Genomic DNA, 16,910 nt, shown 5'->3' with positions numbered 1-16,910 from the left:
CCCATTCTGTCATATGATAATATATAGAGCGTCTTTTTAAATTTTAATTATATTTTAAAGTTATTGCTAGTGAAATTCTCAACTAACAAGTTAAAATTCAAGATAAATAGAACAAATAAAATTATGGTTATAGCGATAGCGATAAAAAAAAGGTTGGATTGGTAAAGAAAATTTGGATTTATGTTTAGGTTAATACGATCTTAGTGACATAATAATCTATATCTGTACTATTTAATAAAGTATTTGTCATTCTATTCTACCACCACCATCTATAAAGATACTCTTCTAATAATATACATACATGTAGTATGTGCCGATTGAAAAAAAGATAAAAACCAAACCCCTAACATCCCCAATGTTTTATTATGCAAGAAAAACATGTTATTTTTTACGAGTATCCCATTATTAATTCTTTATACGGCGTGTTATTGACAAAATCCAAAATCATACGGTATTACCGGCAGAAAGAAAGTTGCTAATGTTTACTGTACTTTTTACTTTTACTGTTGGTTGATTTATTTTACTTGTAGCTTTAACTAAAAGAAAGGCAGTTTTGAAAAAAAGCTGTATTATCAAAATCTCAATCAAGTCTTCCTTGCTGAACTTGTTTGTTTCTTGATATTCTCTCTCTCTCATTCATACATTCATTCTTCCATTCTGTGTCGTACACATCTATCATATCATCATCTCCAACCTCTCAAGCAAAGCATCATCAAACTTTCATGTCATCATCATCATTTTATATCTTATAATGACCACCTTATTTATTTATTATGTTCTTATTTAGCTATATATCCATCTCATTATTATTTGTATGATTGTTTCCCTGTGCCCTTTTCATGTATGTTCCTTTACTGATTTGATTTGATTTGATTATTATTACTATCAGTATATTGCATGTATATGTATAGCTCAAATTGACTTCATCTTTTTGAGCTATATCCATCATTTGTTTTGATTCAAGATTCAGATTTCACATGGGGTTTTGCTAAACTTTTTGTGGTTTTCAAGTTTTTAGTGCTCATAACTTGGATTTATCATAAAATCTGACTTTTTTTTTTCCTTTCTTAATTGGGTTTTATATAAAGATCCATACGTTTAATGCATATCAAGTGTTTGTAAAAAGTTGCTTAAAATGGAAATGTATACATAATGTCCTAAATCTATTTGTCTGATTGTAGTTCTGATTAAAGCTTTGTTTTTTATAGATGCACTGTGGTTTATAACAATAACCCATAAAGGACATTTGGCTAGAAAATGGTTCTTGGTTTGAGGTCTAAGCATCGGAAAGACGGTTCTGTTCAAGTAAATTATCTAGTTCATGTACACGAGATCAAGCCTTGGTTACCATCAAGTCAAGCTTTAGCGCTACAATGGGAAAATGGCGATCAAGTGTCGGGTTTTCTATCCCCAGATGTTATAGATTCCACGATTGAGTTCAACAAATCTTTCATACTTCCATTGATATTACGTAGAGATAAAAGGGATCGGGATAAGTTCCAAAAAAACTATTTAGAGTTCCACTTGTATCAGCCTCGTAAGGATAAACCAAATAAAGATGAGCTATTAGGGTCTGCAATAATTAATCTTGGTGATTATGGGATCATTGACAATGTATTGAATCTTAGTCTCCCATTCATCTGGAAGAAGAGTTCGAAGTCTGTAGTAGAACCGGTTTTATATATTAATATACAGTCAAATGACAAAGACGAGACTAATTCATCTCGAAGTAGCTTATCAAAGCAATCTTCGTTGGATAAGTATGGGCAAGAATCTGCATCTGAAGTAGGAAACGAAGAAAATGGCAGTGAACTGGGAATAGCTGCTTTTACAGATGAAGATGAAGATGATGATTATACAAATTCATCATATTCACATCACAAGGTATCTTGATGCACCATATTGGAGGGTCGGTCAACTTGGGTAACGGGTTCAAAAGGTCGTGCCATTACACCCACAATTTTTTGGTCTTTATGATAAGTTATAATTTGGTCATCAGCAAGATATTTGTAGTATTATAAACTTACAATGATAATCTGAAGTTTGAAATAATACAACTATAGAGGCTCTCCTGTGATTCATTTCGAATACTCTGGGTTACTTTCAATCACTTTTACCTGCTTAACCTGTTTCCATTTAGCAACTCTTTTTAAACTTAATTTACTTGTTGAGACAAATTATAACCCAAATTGATATTTGTAGTATTATAAACTTACAATGATAATCTGAAGTTTGAAATAATACAACTATAGAGGCTCTCCTGTGATTCATTTCGAATACTCTAGGTTACTTTCAATCACTTTTACCTGCTTAACCTGTTTCCATTTAGCAACTCTTTTTAAATTTAATTTACTTGTTGAGACAAATTATAACCCAAATTGAGTGTTTGATTGTAAATTGGTTGAATTGCCACTCATGTTTGTTTTTATTTATCAAACTGAAGCTGTTTCACTTTTGCCGTTTCTGTAAATAATTTAAGTTGGCATGCAGGATCATGTGGATGCCAAGAAGCAAGGTAATGTTAAGCGGCATGTTCTTCCATCCGGAGGGGATCCTCCCAATAATACTTCTTCGAAACCTCCTGAAAGAAGTATGACAACAGTTCGAAAAGACAATACTGCTCCTGCCCCATTTCTTCAATCATCTTTCTCAACCATGGTTTCGCACAATAAGACGATGGAGCCTAAGACTCACATGAGAACCTTGGAACCTGAAAGCAGAACCCATGGGACTCGAGAAGATATAATAGACAATCCACAGCCTGTTATAAGTAGTTCTGTTAGTAAAACTCCAATAAATGTGGAATCTTTGCATGATCAAAGTGCAAATTCTGAGAGTGAGCAAGATGAAAGAACTGCAGACGAGAAAAAGCAGTTCTCAGAAGACAATCTTGTTGGTAAGTTTTTGGCTTCGAGAAAGCAAGATAAATTAAGGAGCAACACTCTAGTTTCTATTAGAAAACCACCTGGGGGACAGGGAAGTGGTGTGTCAAGTAATAGATTAAAGCATTTGAAATCCGTTCAGTTACCTAAAGCCAGTGGGTTTTCTGGAAACGGGCTTCCAGTGGCTAGCCCAAATAGGGCAGATAAAGATAAAGTCATCCGGACTAATAATGACTCATCTGAAACTGGAGCTATAAAAAGTAATTCTTTGAACGGTAAAGGTCATGATAGGTCTAGAATAGATATGCTTGAAGAAGAGCTAAGGGAAACTGCTGCTATTGAGGCTGGACTCTATTCAATTGTGGCTGAGCATGGGAGCTCCACACATAAGGTCCATGCCCCTGCTCGACGTTTATCTAGATTCTATTTACATGCTTTCAAAGAAAAGGATCAAGAAAGAAGGGTAAATGCCGCAAGAGCTATTATCTCTGGACTTGTTTTGGTTTCCAAATCATGTGGAAATGATGTTCCGAGGTCTGCATAAAAATTATTTTGTTCTCCAGTTTCCTGTGAATATCATAGCTCTAATATAGTTTAGTGTGGAAACTGAAAATTATGCAGTTGTTTATTCCCTTTGTCTCGTGAAAATGGTAACATTTTATATGTTAAATTATTAATATAAAACTATTTGCCACATTGTCATTATTAGATAGAATTTGGTTATGTAGGTGTCCAACCCTTTCCTTTGTTGTCATTGGTTATGGATATTTAAGACACTTGATTAATAGAACATTTCTCTTAGACCATGTGCAGATTCACTTTTCAAATGAAAATATTGGACGTGTTGTAAAATTTATAAATCTGGTGCATCTATTGTGCAGGTTAACTTTCTGGTTGTCAAATACCTTTATGTTGAGGGCAATTGTCTCACAGAATGTTGGAGAATCGCCATTTCGTGATGCTCGATCTACCGTAAAACACAAACAAGGTTCAAAGAAAGTACCTGATGAATGGCAGGACCCACAAACATTCATAATTGCATTTGGGAAGGTTGAAGCTTGGTTGTTTGCTCGAATCATCGAGTCCGTTTGGTGGCAGGTTGAACCCTGAAAATACTTTTTTTTAACTCTTTACATGTTATATAGCTCATTCTTAAAGAGGCAAGATCGACCCATATATAATTTAGATATGTTTTATCTCTAACGAGTCACTTGGTGAAACATTATATTAAGCTAAAATGGAAACTGGTTAAAAGTTGCAGAAAAGGGTTACCCCGATATAGATTATTACTAGATGGATGCCCGTGCCATGCCGCAGCTATGTTGGTAGCGGTGACGAGTAGTGTAGGTTATTGATGTAAAAGGGGGTAGTGTAGTTATTTTAGGAGTCAAGGAGCATATGTAAATTAATTAAGGGTATTTTTGGTAGACCATGTCTGTTAAATGTGTTGGTGTATAGGGGTATATTAGGGAGAGTGGTTCATGATTTGAGATTTTTTATTTTGGTCTTTTCCCCCTTTTTTTTTTGTTGTTGGGGTGGGGGCACAAATGCTTTAATAGGGTATAGAGATGTAATAATATTATACTTATAATCCATACTGCCTCTATAGTTTTTTTGGAAACAGAAAGAAACATCCACCAATGGTCGTCAAGGTGGTTATTAACATTGAGATAAATATTTGGGATTTAGAGGACTTAGGTTCAAACCTTGTCTAGTGCAAGAAAAAAATGACCATTTTTGTGTTACCATGACAGTTTCTTTTCAAGAGCTTTACCGGTATTGAGTTTTTGTGACGGTGGACTCAAACCTCATGGATCAGTCTGACATCGGGATTACCAAAAAAAGAAGGAAATTTTTACCTAGCCGCTAAAAGTGCATTTTTAAAGCGATATCTGATGCACTCATTTTGGCACATTTGTTCTTCGTAATTGATTCTGATTTCACTTTTTGCAGACCCTTACTCCACATATGCAATCAGCGGCCACCAATGCCAATGGCAAAATGATGGGTCTAACTACAAAGAAAACGTCTGGAAGTAAAAATGGGTTGGGTAATCAACAAGGGAACTTTTCTATTGAACTCTGGAAGAAAGCTTTTAAAGATGTATGTGAACGACTATGCCCTACCCGAGCCGAGGGCCATGAATGTGGTTGCTTACCTGTGCTGCCTAGACTGGTATGATTATGTTTGGACAGTAAATTTCCAATATTTTGTTACATAGTTCATTTTCCCAATAATGAAGTGAGTGGCAAGAATATAAAAGTTTCACTCTACTTTGGTTGTAGGTGATGGAACAGTTGGTGAGTAGACTTGATGTTGCAATGTTTAATGCTATTCTTCGTGAGTCAGCTGAAGAAATGCCAACAGATCCATTATCTGATCCCATTGGTGACCTGAGGGTCCTTCCTATCCCTTCTGGAAAATCAAGCTTTGGAGCCGGTGCTCAACTCAAAAACACTGTGAGTGCTAAACTGTGCGGTTATAGATGGAAAAATGGGCAGATGTGTGGGTTTCATTACAGGTTAAAATGGTTCGTCTTTTGATATGGATTGGGTCTAGTTGGTCCTAAACACTTGGGTTTAGTTCGTCTTTTGATAGGGTGTGAATTATGACCACAATTATTTCACTGTATTCAATATGTTAAACTATAACCACTAATAGGGTTTTATGCTATTAATTTTTTTTCTGGACACCTTCCAGCCCCTTTGACCTGTTTCACTTTTAACTAATTCTACCTTTTCTATGTGTTTGCAATAAAACAAAAGCAGCATCTACCCATTCATAGGTATATTGGCTGAAATGACCACCTCTACATACAATTCAGAATTACACTGTAAAACTCTGCAAAGACATAAGCTTTTACAATTTAGCCTTATCCATAATACCTATGATTTTGGAAAAAAAAAGGTATGAACATTGACTTTCGAAGACAACGACCACTTTATAGATCCAAAAAAATTCTTTAAGTATTTTATTACTACAAATGACACGAATCATCTCCTGCTCGCGACACTTTTTATATAGGTTAACATAGTTATAATGTATATTTGAAAGATACAAGAGGTTTTTATCAAGTTGGTAGTTCATTTGACCTCTAAAGTCAAAGTTTAAGAATCTAACTAGAAATTCTACATCTATGCTTCTAGATTGGGACATGGTCTAGATGGCTTACGGATCTATTTGGCATTGAGGAGAACGACAATAATGATGATAGTGATGATATTCTAGACAAAAAAGAAGAGTTTGATACATCTTTTAAGGCTTTTCGATTACTCCATGCACTGAGTGACCTCATGATGCTTCCTTTTGAAATGCTTGCAGATAAGGCCACTAGGAAGGAGGTATAACTATCACCATCTTTTGTATTTGTTCATACCAATTCAATTCTTTATTTAATATAAGTTCTCTGGGTTACTTTTCCTTTTCTCAGGTTTGCCCAACGTTATCTACTGCATTGATCAGAAGGGTTGTTTTTAGTTTTGTGCCAGATGAGTTCTCTCCAAACCCTATTCCCAATTCACTGATCGAGGCCCTGGATGCAGAGGTTAGTTATCCATCATTTTAACATTTATGTTTCCATGCAATATAATGATAATTGTGAATTATAATCTAAGTTTGATTCTATTCAATAAATATAATATTATAAAGTGACTGCCTACTTCTTGTTGGATCTGGAAAGTGCACAAGTGTATATATTTGTACATCGAAAAACAAAGAGTTTTAAGTCTAGCTCATTTTGCAAGTCTTTTTAAGTTTGAAGGATGACTTCTAATTTTTGTTTGTAGAATAAACCCCATCACTTTTTCTTATTGGGAGGTTAGGTTAGATGGATTACCAGGGTCGCAAAATGGATGGGTATGGTAACGAGACAAAACAAGTAATTGTGTACTGGAGGAGATGCCCCATTAAATTTGTCACCCAAATATTTAATACGAGTAGTATTGTGTCAAATATGATATGCTTCAATAATCTGAGAACCTTTACAGGCCGCCGAATATTTAACTTTTGTTTACACAATTCCTGCAAATGTGTGCTGGAAAATTGTATAATGTAAATGACAAAGTTACTCCTAACTTTGAGAAGTGAAAATAGAATAAGTACAGTAACTTAAATGTGGAAAGCCAATGATACCATTCATTTAATGCTTTGTTTTCTTATTAAAGAGCTATTTGGAAGAGGATAATTGTTTTTTTGTATCTACAATATAAATTGTTATTAGTATTTTAGTTTATTAATGCCAGCGGTATCTGTTTCATTATACAATATTTCGGCATACAATTTGAATGATTTGGTATAAATGAAAGCATGTTCGTATCAAATGAAAACAACCTGCATGTACATTGTCCTTTTTATATATATAAATTAGGCCTGTTATAGATGAAACACTCGTAAGCAAATGGGTTGAATTAGTAGCCTCTTCCTTGATTGACATTTTGGTCAAGCTGGGATTTTATAGATTGTTTTGAACTCCGTTTCCTTGCAACTTAAATATGCATTTTAAAATGCAGGATGACGATATAGTAGCATTTGAAGGGTCTCTTATTAACTTTCCATGCATTGCACCTGCACCGGCTTACACGCCACCTCCATCACATTCTCTTGCAGCCATAATCGGCACAGTTGGACCCCAATCTTTAAGAAGAAGTTCATCCGTGCTCAAGAAATCCTACACTAGTGATGATGAGCTCGACGAGCTCGACTCACCCTTGACCTCAATCCTCACAGATGGCTCTCGGGTTTCCTCAAGTTCTAAAGGACCACAATGGTTACCCAAAGGTGGAAGGCCTATTGAAAGATATCAACTTCTTCGAGAAGTGTGGAAAGATGGCGAATAGGCGGCACATTGTTTTTTTTGGTGATCTTATTCTGGTTTTGTAGCATATTAGGGATACACTATAAGAATGAGTTCTCATTTTTTTTTTTTTGAAATAAAATACGAGTTATTCCCACTAGAATTCATAATCAAACAGAACATTTCTTAAAGAATCAAGTCTTTTTGACGCCAAAAAAAGGAATCGCCCACCGTGGGGCTCGAACCCACGACCACAAGGTTAAGAGCCTTGCGCTCTACCAACTGAGCTAGACGGGCTTGTTGATACGCTTATCACTTTGAATAAATATCTATTAACTTGTACTGGATCCCGAACAATGGCCAAATGTACTGCTTTCTAGTTTTACACACGGTATTGGATAATGCATTTTTCTTTAATTTAAATCAATATGGTTTGTTTCCCCATAGGCTATCAAAATTTACAATCTATAGTGTCAAAATCTAAAATAAGTCAAGGTTTATAGTTTATCAATCTATCACATATTATCTCAATGGTATCTAATGTAATGAAAGTAAAAATTTTAAAAGGCAAATGCGAATAAATGGCTAATACTCCCATACAGACGCACCCACACCGGTTCGACACTGGCAACAATGAAGAAAAACTTGCGTATATAAAGATCGTCAACAAGTACAAAGACAAACCATTATGAAGACTTGACAGTACATAACTTTTAAATTTCTATTTCTACTCTTACGAGTTTAGTGTTCTCGCTCACTTTACGAGCAGATTAATTCCAAGGCTAATCACCAAGCCTGAAGTTACAAAAGGTGAGCCTCCGTGGCCACTAGGAGACTATGTCAAGAATAGACTTTCTGACATCTAGCAATTAAATTTCCTCGTCAATAAACCAACACCTTAACGATATGTATGTGTAATATTGGTTATTAATACCATAAGCAAAAACAAAGATACATGCGAACTTTACATGGAACTTATTTACTTTGCCAAATGGGTCAACGTATATGACTATCAATATAGGATAATATATCCTAAGGGCACATATAAATAGCATTTATTATTCTGAATATTCTACTTCAAAGTAGCATTTCATATTAATTATGTTATTTTTTTCCTCTCTACCATTTTTACCCTTATATTATTTCCTCTATAATTTTTTCTTTTTATGTCTACTAATTAATATTTTCAATACTCTATAAAGTTACTCTTTCATCACACCTAATTTGTACGTTTCATATTTTTCACCCAGATTATACATTGACTTTTTATCATAAAAAAAAATAAAAAAATAATTATTAATATGATAACAAAAATAGAGCCAAACTGTGAATGGAATTTTCATTCCACCTTACCATGAATATTTACTTCATCGTGCATAACCAAAAGAATAAATATTTTCAACATTTAAAATGAAAAAATGGGGTTATAATCTATTTCCATTACAATGCGTATCAGATTTTCTTTAATATTTAAGACCTACTACCTTTACATTCAAATGGTTGTGATTGTTAATAATAAAAAGAAGTTAATGTTTGTTTGGAAGTAATACTAAGAAAAATGACGGAAGAGATGTATAGAAAATGACGACAAATTAAGTGTGCTGAAAAAATAATTTTAAAGGAAATTGGAAAAAATTAATTAGTAGTCATGAAAAAATAAAATTAGGATGGAATAATATAAGGGTAAATTTTTTTTTTAAAGAATAACATAGGATCATACCTTAGTTAATTAAGAAACCAAACAGTCCGTTGGGTTATAAGTCAAAGCTAGCTTACAAGTCCTTCTAACTAGGCCAAAATAATTGTTTTATATAAAAATGAATATACAATGTTTAATTTTGTTAGTATAACTTGTATGCAGTTTTACCTATCACTTAAATAGGCTCAAATAATGCTCAATGAAAAAAAAAAAAAAAAGAGAGAAAGAAATAAAAGAATTGCATGAATGAAACTATTGTTGACAGGCTTCGCTTTGAAGTAAAAAACTCGGAAAATCTCAAAGACAGAAAACTGTATAGAAGTTGGGAATATCAAAGATAAAAATAAATGTTATTTACCTTCATTCACAAACTCTAAAAGGGGTGTTTTGTGTTAACTTATTTTGTTACTGTAGTAAAAAGGCTAATAAGTCAATTTGAAAAGGCTTTTACATCTTTGGTTTTTAAAATCAGCTTATTAAGCCTATAACTGATAGGTTCAAGAACTGTGGGTAAAAAACAAACTTAATTATTAGACTCTTAATTAGTTAAAAAGCCCTCTTAATCAACAATCTAAGGCAAACAGATAATCATTTTCAGTGTTTAACCATTTAATACTTAATTTACAAACAAATAAGTATTTGTACAATTGATTGAAGTATTGCGAGTAGCTAGCTAGTTAGCAAAGACAAGCACAATACAAGTTTACTTAAGTGACGAACCAAAAAAAAAAAGCTACTGTATATAAATTAACAAAGTAGATAGTCATGAAAATTTTGTAGTAGTAACTGTTGCTGAAAAGTTACAGAAAATTGGTTCTTCATAAGTACAAAACTATATATAAATAGCTAGAGAAAACACATATAGAATAATTTATTTTTTTCAAAAAAAGAAGGTACTAAGCTACTATACTACTACTACCTATTATGCAAAGGATTAGGACCAGTAGGTACAACTCTGTCTTCATTATTAAACTTGAAGAACTTCATCATTTTCCCCATACTACTACTGCCATGCTTTGTGGATAACCGGCCCATTATCGGTCCTCTGCCAACCGGTCTCACGGCCAACATACTACGAATTGGCTTGATGTTCAGTGATGATGATATTGATCTTCCCATGATGAGCTTCTTTTCAGCTGTTGTACTTTGTGCGGTTGAAGTTATAGTAAGTGCTACAACTATTAATGAAACAACCATCACCATCCTCTTCCTCTTCATTGAAAAGGATGCATAGAGACAAAACATAGATATATATATATATGTTGAATTGAAGTAGTAGTAATAATAATAACGTAATAAGTATGGTGAATATGACACAAGGTAGTGTAGTGGTGTTGTACATATCATATATATCGATCACAGAGAGTAATTCAAACCATATATATTTATTATTTGTACCTGAATGTTAAGGATTCCATATTAACTCTTCTTGATACATCACCATCTATCTCTCCCTTTATTGCTATCTCTATGTATCATTCTCTCACTATATATGCACACAATATGTACGTACATGTGTATTTGTTAATGTATACTAGTATGTATAATATAATAGTATGTACATGTATGTTATGTATCTGTGTGAACAGAATGCCTTTTTATGGTGATACCAAAGTGCATTTACTTCTTTGAATTCCATTGGTGGTCTATGTACGTTTCAGACAGCTACAGAATTTCAAACTTGTTTCCAATTAATGGCTTTTAAGAGTAGCACAGGCTACTTATTATAGGAATTTATAATTACTCCCATTCAACCAAACACCCCCCTCATACTTTTTTTTGCTAAAAGGCAGAACCTTGAATAGTGAATATATATAAACCACCTTTTATTGGATGTGTCGAAAGATGAGCAAGATTTGGGTTGAAGAATTTTTAGTAATCTGAAACAATATTGTTCTTTCCCTTGTTTGTGGCGTAGTATATAGTAGTACATCATGTATAAGGTAACATATCTTGATCTTCATGAGCTATTTGAAAAAGTAGATAACGTCAAATGGCATAAAGAGTGGAGTTACAGATTCGTAGAGAAGTATTTCAAGTCGGATTATTTGGTTTAAGTAGAGCTAAACGGGCTATTTGGTCTAAATAGAGAAGGCTTGGATTTTTCACATGCTTTATTTCTGATAGGGTTGGATATAGTTGTTGATGCTGTAAACAAGGTTTGAACAGTTGATGTCTACATAACTTTTGTAATGAAAATTCTAAAACTCAAAGTATGTGGGGCAGTGAATATAAAAACCAATTCCTTAGGGGTTGTAACTGGAAATTATACATAGACCTAAAAAACAGGTCTCACGAAATAAATGGGTTGCAGGTAAACCTAATTTAGATTCCTGTGAAAAGACAATGATTTAGTGATGATCATAACTTCATAAGTCAATTTTTTCTGTCTCATCGAAGTTGTGTTTTCAATCTCCTTTGTTTAAATGCAAAACTTTTGACTTCAGATTTTCAAATATATAGGAAAGTAGAAATGAATCCATGTCTTAAGTTGTAGAAATATTTATGAGATAGGTCACCTTACCAAATCAACATTTATTTCTATTGAATCATGAAAAAAGTAGTAAGCTGTAGGCAAGTAGCCAAGTACAAAGAACAAAAAGTATTATTATATGCATTTTATGTTAATATTAGTGTAATTAGATATTCTACTTCCTACGGGTTACAAAGTATACAGTATACACCCGTATAAATCAATGTATCTTGAGGACCATATACAGGGTCAAAGCGGACTATAAGAGGAAAATATGAGCCAAACAAATCATATGTTTGATTCTCAGCATATCTTATAACATGTATTACAAATGTTCTAGTATATTAATGTAACATATCATGTATAGTAAACCAAAAATAGCTCAAATTACTTCGCTCTTTAGAGCAATTGATGCATTAATCAAATCCGGTCCCTTAGGCAGAGAACCCAGGACATGATAACAAGTACCACAAAAGGTTATCCGAACAACCAAAATGAGATTACATAGCTTATAAGAATATACAGGTTGCAACAGTTCATACTAAGTGCTAAAACAACAGGTAAAGTTATAGACAGGTTCAGGTTGGGATCAGAAGACGCACCAAATTAGCTAACAATGAAACCCAAATTGGTTCAACACTGGTTAACCAAGAAACTCTTGTTTCTCCACAAAGAACTCCAAGATCTCCCCATTTTTCTCCTTGAGGCTGGCTTGGTTAAAGTCTTCACTTCTTCATTAACCCGACCCACAACGTTGTTCTCAACCTGTGAACAGTCAAAGTGCTCTGCAGGTGGGTCATGTTGTCGGCTTTGCCGAAACAGCATTAATAGTTTCTGAGCTTTTTGTTTTCCTCTCACGGTCCCATTAGCAGAAATTGACACTAAAGAAGGTATCACGCCTTCTTGAAGGACCATCTGAATGCACTTCTCATTTCGTGTGCACAAAATTAGTAAAAAAGCTGCAGCTTGCTCCTGAACTGTAGGCTCATCAATATCTAGAACCGATGAAAGCCCAGCAACCAAACCGTGAGTGGATATGATTTCATCTTTGGCTAAATTAGCCATGTTGGTCAAAATGGCTAAAACTTTCTCTGTCCATGTTTGATCATCGATAAGCGGCTGAAGGGCATTCAGAATGCCTAACGATACGAGCCGTGGGATGTTAGAATGGCAGGTTGAAAGATGGTACAGAGTATGAACAGCATCAGATTTACATTCGGAATCCATACTATCCTCGAGAATCCGGATCAGAAAAGGAACTGCCTCACTTGCACCAATGATGGGCTTGGCTTGTTCTAAACAAGAAAGATTCAAGTAAAGGGCCGCCAATGCCCTGGGGGAGCCTGAACTTCCCATCATTTTCTCAAGCAAAGGCAGTACCCCGGATGCTAACATCGTTTCTTTGTTTCTGAAAATGAATACATGATGGCACATTGGTTAAAAACTTGTAAGATAATTGCACGTACCAAATATTGATGTGACTAGAGTTGGGAACTGGATGGGTCGGGATACAGGTAAGTTTTGTAAGGGTCAAAACGGGCCTAAACGACTCTCTGACCTAAACTTTCATTCATCGTCTATATTTATGTACAGTACCAACTATGATCACAATTTTTTTCAAATAATATCATATGGGAGGTTTTATAATTTGGGTAGCTACCAAATATGTTACCCAATCACCCATTATAAGTATTTTGGGTGACAATTGACCCAGCTGATTCATTCTCTTTTAGGCAAACGGTTGTCACCCATTGACTCATTAGAAACAATCTATAACCCGAATCAACTTATGCCTCATTGACTTTCAACCTGCTTGACCTGTTTGTTTAAGCTAAATTTTTGTTTTAGTAACCCATTATAAATTGTATCCCGAACTGAGCTGCTTATAGTTACATGGTTGGAAAATGCCACCTTAAAGTGTGGGTGTAGCATACCTGTTGTTATCGACAGACAGATTGAAGAGAGCCATGGCTGCACTCTCCTGAGCAACAATATTTTTTTCATGCACAGTAGACTCAAAAAACCGTAACAATGCTTCAACAAAACCATATTCACCCATATGTATCCGAGCCTCTTCATCATCCTTGGACAAAAACCGTATCTTCTCTACAACTTGAAGCTTTTTCTTCTCACCCTTCGTGGTCAAAATGGTCAACATGTCCTCATAACTTACAAACGTGTTGACTTCATGCTCAGGCACAACCTCAAGTTCATCTACATCTCTCTCAAACTTACAGGATCCTACACTTTCAGCCAATCTTGAATTAACCGACTCGTTTTCCAACAAAGGTAAGTTCCAGTAGTTGATGTCTATGGAGTCCGGCGGACCTTCAGGAACCAAAACTCCATTCTGCTCACACCAACTAGCAACCAGACCCTTCACACAGTAATTAGGAGTCAAACAAAGATGAGCCAAGGTCTGTTGAGTCTTCGGGCAGGTGTTATGCCCATTGTTAAACCATTTCTCAATGCATATCCTTTCATATGTCTGCCCTGAGGCAATGATGACCGGATCATACATCAGTTGTAATGAAATCGGGCACCTAAGTTCCTCAGGTGGGACGGACATCTGCCCAGATCTTCTAAAGTTCGGTTTGAAGTTAAAAGAACTCATTTTCGAGAGTTGTCTGTCAAACGCATGGGTCAACCCACCTTCAAAAGATCCTTGGACCGTAGGTGAACAAGGCGTTGAACCACCTTGCGAATCGTTGTCATCTGAGAAATCACTTCTAAATAATTTTGAGTATTTTCTCATGAGATGTAAGAGATAAGCCACAATGGATTCTTTCCTTTTGTCATCTTCAATTCTAGCTTTTTCCACGAGTTTTTTGAGAGCCCTTCTTTCTCGAAGAGCTCCTCTTGAAGAAGTAATACCGAGTTTAGATGCAGCCTGGTGGAAAGTTTCTAATTCGTTTCCGTCACAGCTGCTGTTGAAATTTCTACCTTCTTGCAGCAAGCCAATTATCTCATCGCCTACTTGCTTTTCTAATGGATCAAGTGAAAACTCTATTCCCTCGAGCTCGCCTAAAATGTCAGAAATCTAGGACAATGAAAGTTATATTTTAGATTAGAAATCATTCACCTATTGACTCAATCACAACTGATTGTAATATATAAGATAGTTACAGATGATTAAGCTCGATATAAAAAAAGCAGCAGAGGTTGAAAACTGAATTCCACCATTGAAAGTTAAGAGAAGATGTTTGCTAAAGGTTTGGAGATCAGTACTTTCAACTACAGGTGATGTACAGGTTGGGTAAACGGTTAAAATGGGTCGGGTCAGATTTTCCCTCTGAACTTTACTTATAGAAGATGTATCTAATTATGATTTGAAAAAGAGAAAAAAAAGTATATGATCTTACACTAAACATTCTGAAGAAAGAGATTGTTTGTAATCATCTAAATAAACTTCTGGCGACTTTTGACCCATTCCATTCTTAACTGTCTTTTAAATTGTTACCCATTTGACCATTAATATAACCCACATCAACTCATTTATAAGTTAAATGTGTCAATAGAGCAACCACTAGGGTCCACACAAAATTTGCCTTCAAGGGGTTTAACAAGAGAGCCAAGTTACTTATATTACCTGTGAACCAATTGCTTGTGGGACGATATCCTCAACCCGTCTAAGACTGTCTGTCAAAGCAGATCTTGCCTTCTCAAACTTTAGAACAATAGAATCACCTGTTATAGCCTGCAAGGTATTTATATCAAGACATGCTTCTTTTAGCTTTACAAGCAAGCAAATCACAAATATAACAATCACATAAAATTATTAAACGCAAAAATATTGAAAAGAATATATTATACCAGGTAAAGTTTACTAGATTCTGCACAATGTTGAAGTAGGGTCTTAGTCTTCTCTAACGCTATATGCAACGAACACAATGCCTGTATACCCGAAGTGCTTCGAGGCCGAGCGGCTTCTAAATCAGGGAAAATACTCAACACTTTGACATAGATGAAAGAAAGAGTTGCACACATTCCTCCATGTAACTGCAAATTAATAAAATTATCATCTTTTACAATAATGTTCAATACCTCCTTCAATGTAACATACTCCATCCGAAAAACATAGTCGACTTTTGACTTTTTTTTAAGGTCTTTCTTATTCAATTTTGACCTTAACTATTGTGTGTATGTGTCATACATAACTTGTTGCAAAATATATTAACGAATTGTGTTTTAAATATATTTCCATTGATATAATTTTCATCAACTAGTTAACATCAGGAAGGTTTCCCCTACATATAAAGCCAAAATTGAAAATAAGATACTTCAAAAAATCAAAAGTGCATAGGGAGTATAAGGTACCAAAATGTGCAGTAAATACTAAATATAACTTTGATAGTATCTTTCTAAATATGACATTCTTGCAAGGATACTTTATTTTGGTACAACCCAAAATAGAAACCATTATGATTGCGATATATATACATATATAATATAAGTAGTGGCAGTACCTTAGGTTCACCAAGTGCAAACAAATTCTCTTCAATCTCAGAATGGTCCATGACTACTGATTTACAAATCAACTAAAATACTAGTACTTGAAATAACCTGAAAATTTGAGAAAAGAATGACAAGTTACAAAATATATCAAGATTTATAATTTACATAAAGAAATTACATTGAAGTTATAGTTTTCTTTTTTTTTTACCTGTGACAATAAGATTTTATAAAGGAAGAATATAACAATAATGATATTGATACTCCATTTTTACACCAACATATACTTCAAGTACACTAACTGTATTTCCAAGTTTAATGGAAACAACAAATACTCTGAGAAAGAGAGTGTACGTACGGACATATGGATTAAAGGGCAAGAGGGATTAGAGGAGATGGATTTGGAAAGATTGAAGACAAAAAAAAAACACAATAATAATAATAATATTATAAGAATGGGGATGGGAATATAACATTAAGAAGCGGATCTCATTTAGTATTAATTAATTTGATAGACATAATAATACCCTAATTTTTATTGGTTTTTAATAATTTATTTATTTATAAAAGATGATGATGAAATGTGGAGTGAATTGAGACACAACAACATGT

General features: G+C 34.3%; 2 protein-coding genes and 1 non-coding gene across 3 annotated transcripts; 1 reads left to right on the top strand and 2 right to left on the bottom strand.

Moving 5' to 3' along the window:
- The first annotated feature begins 748 nt into the window (after positions 1-748).
- Positions 749-7,849, top strand: LOC122578856. Its single transcript, XM_043750904.1, has 9 exons — positions 749-841; positions 1,209-1,884; positions 2,491-3,416; positions 3,764-3,980; positions 4,836-5,057; positions 5,168-5,341; positions 6,029-6,223; positions 6,313-6,426; positions 7,391-7,849. Exons 2-9 carry the CDS (start codon positions 1,258-1,260, stop codon positions 7,715-7,717), a joined length of 2,802 nt encoding a protein of 933 aa, XP_043606839.1. The 5' UTR covers positions 749-841; positions 1,209-1,257; the 3' UTR covers positions 7,718-7,849.
- Positions 7,850-7,898: 49 nt separating this feature from the next.
- TRNAK-CUU lies at positions 7,899-7,971 on the bottom strand. Its single transcript has one exon. It is a non-coding gene; the product is annotated as a tRNA-Lys (tRNA).
- Positions 7,972-12,208: 4,237 nt separating this feature from the next.
- LOC122578429 (U-box domain-containing protein 45-like) lies at positions 12,209-16,687 on the bottom strand. Its single transcript, XM_043750390.1, has 6 exons — positions 16,510-16,687; positions 16,313-16,409; positions 15,660-15,845; positions 15,436-15,543; positions 13,781-14,886; positions 12,209-13,254 (listed from the first exon to the last, which is right to left on the bottom strand). The coding sequence occupies exons 2-6, from the start codon at positions 16,361-16,363 to the stop codon at positions 12,480-12,482; spliced, it is 2,226 nt and encodes a 741-aa protein (XP_043606325.1). The 5' UTR covers positions 16,364-16,409; positions 16,510-16,687; the 3' UTR covers positions 12,209-12,479.
- Between the last annotated feature and the right edge of the window lie 223 nt (positions 16,688-16,910).

The sequence above is a fragment of the Erigeron canadensis genome, chromosome 8 (assembly GCF_010389155.1).
Source record: "Erigeron canadensis isolate Cc75 chromosome 8, C_canadensis_v1, whole genome shotgun sequence".
Taxonomy (NCBI): Eukaryota; Viridiplantae; Streptophyta; class Magnoliopsida; order Asterales; family Asteraceae; genus Erigeron; species Erigeron canadensis.
The sequence above is the reverse complement of the archived record's forward strand: the minus strand, read 5'-3'. Positions and strand labels throughout refer to the sequence as shown.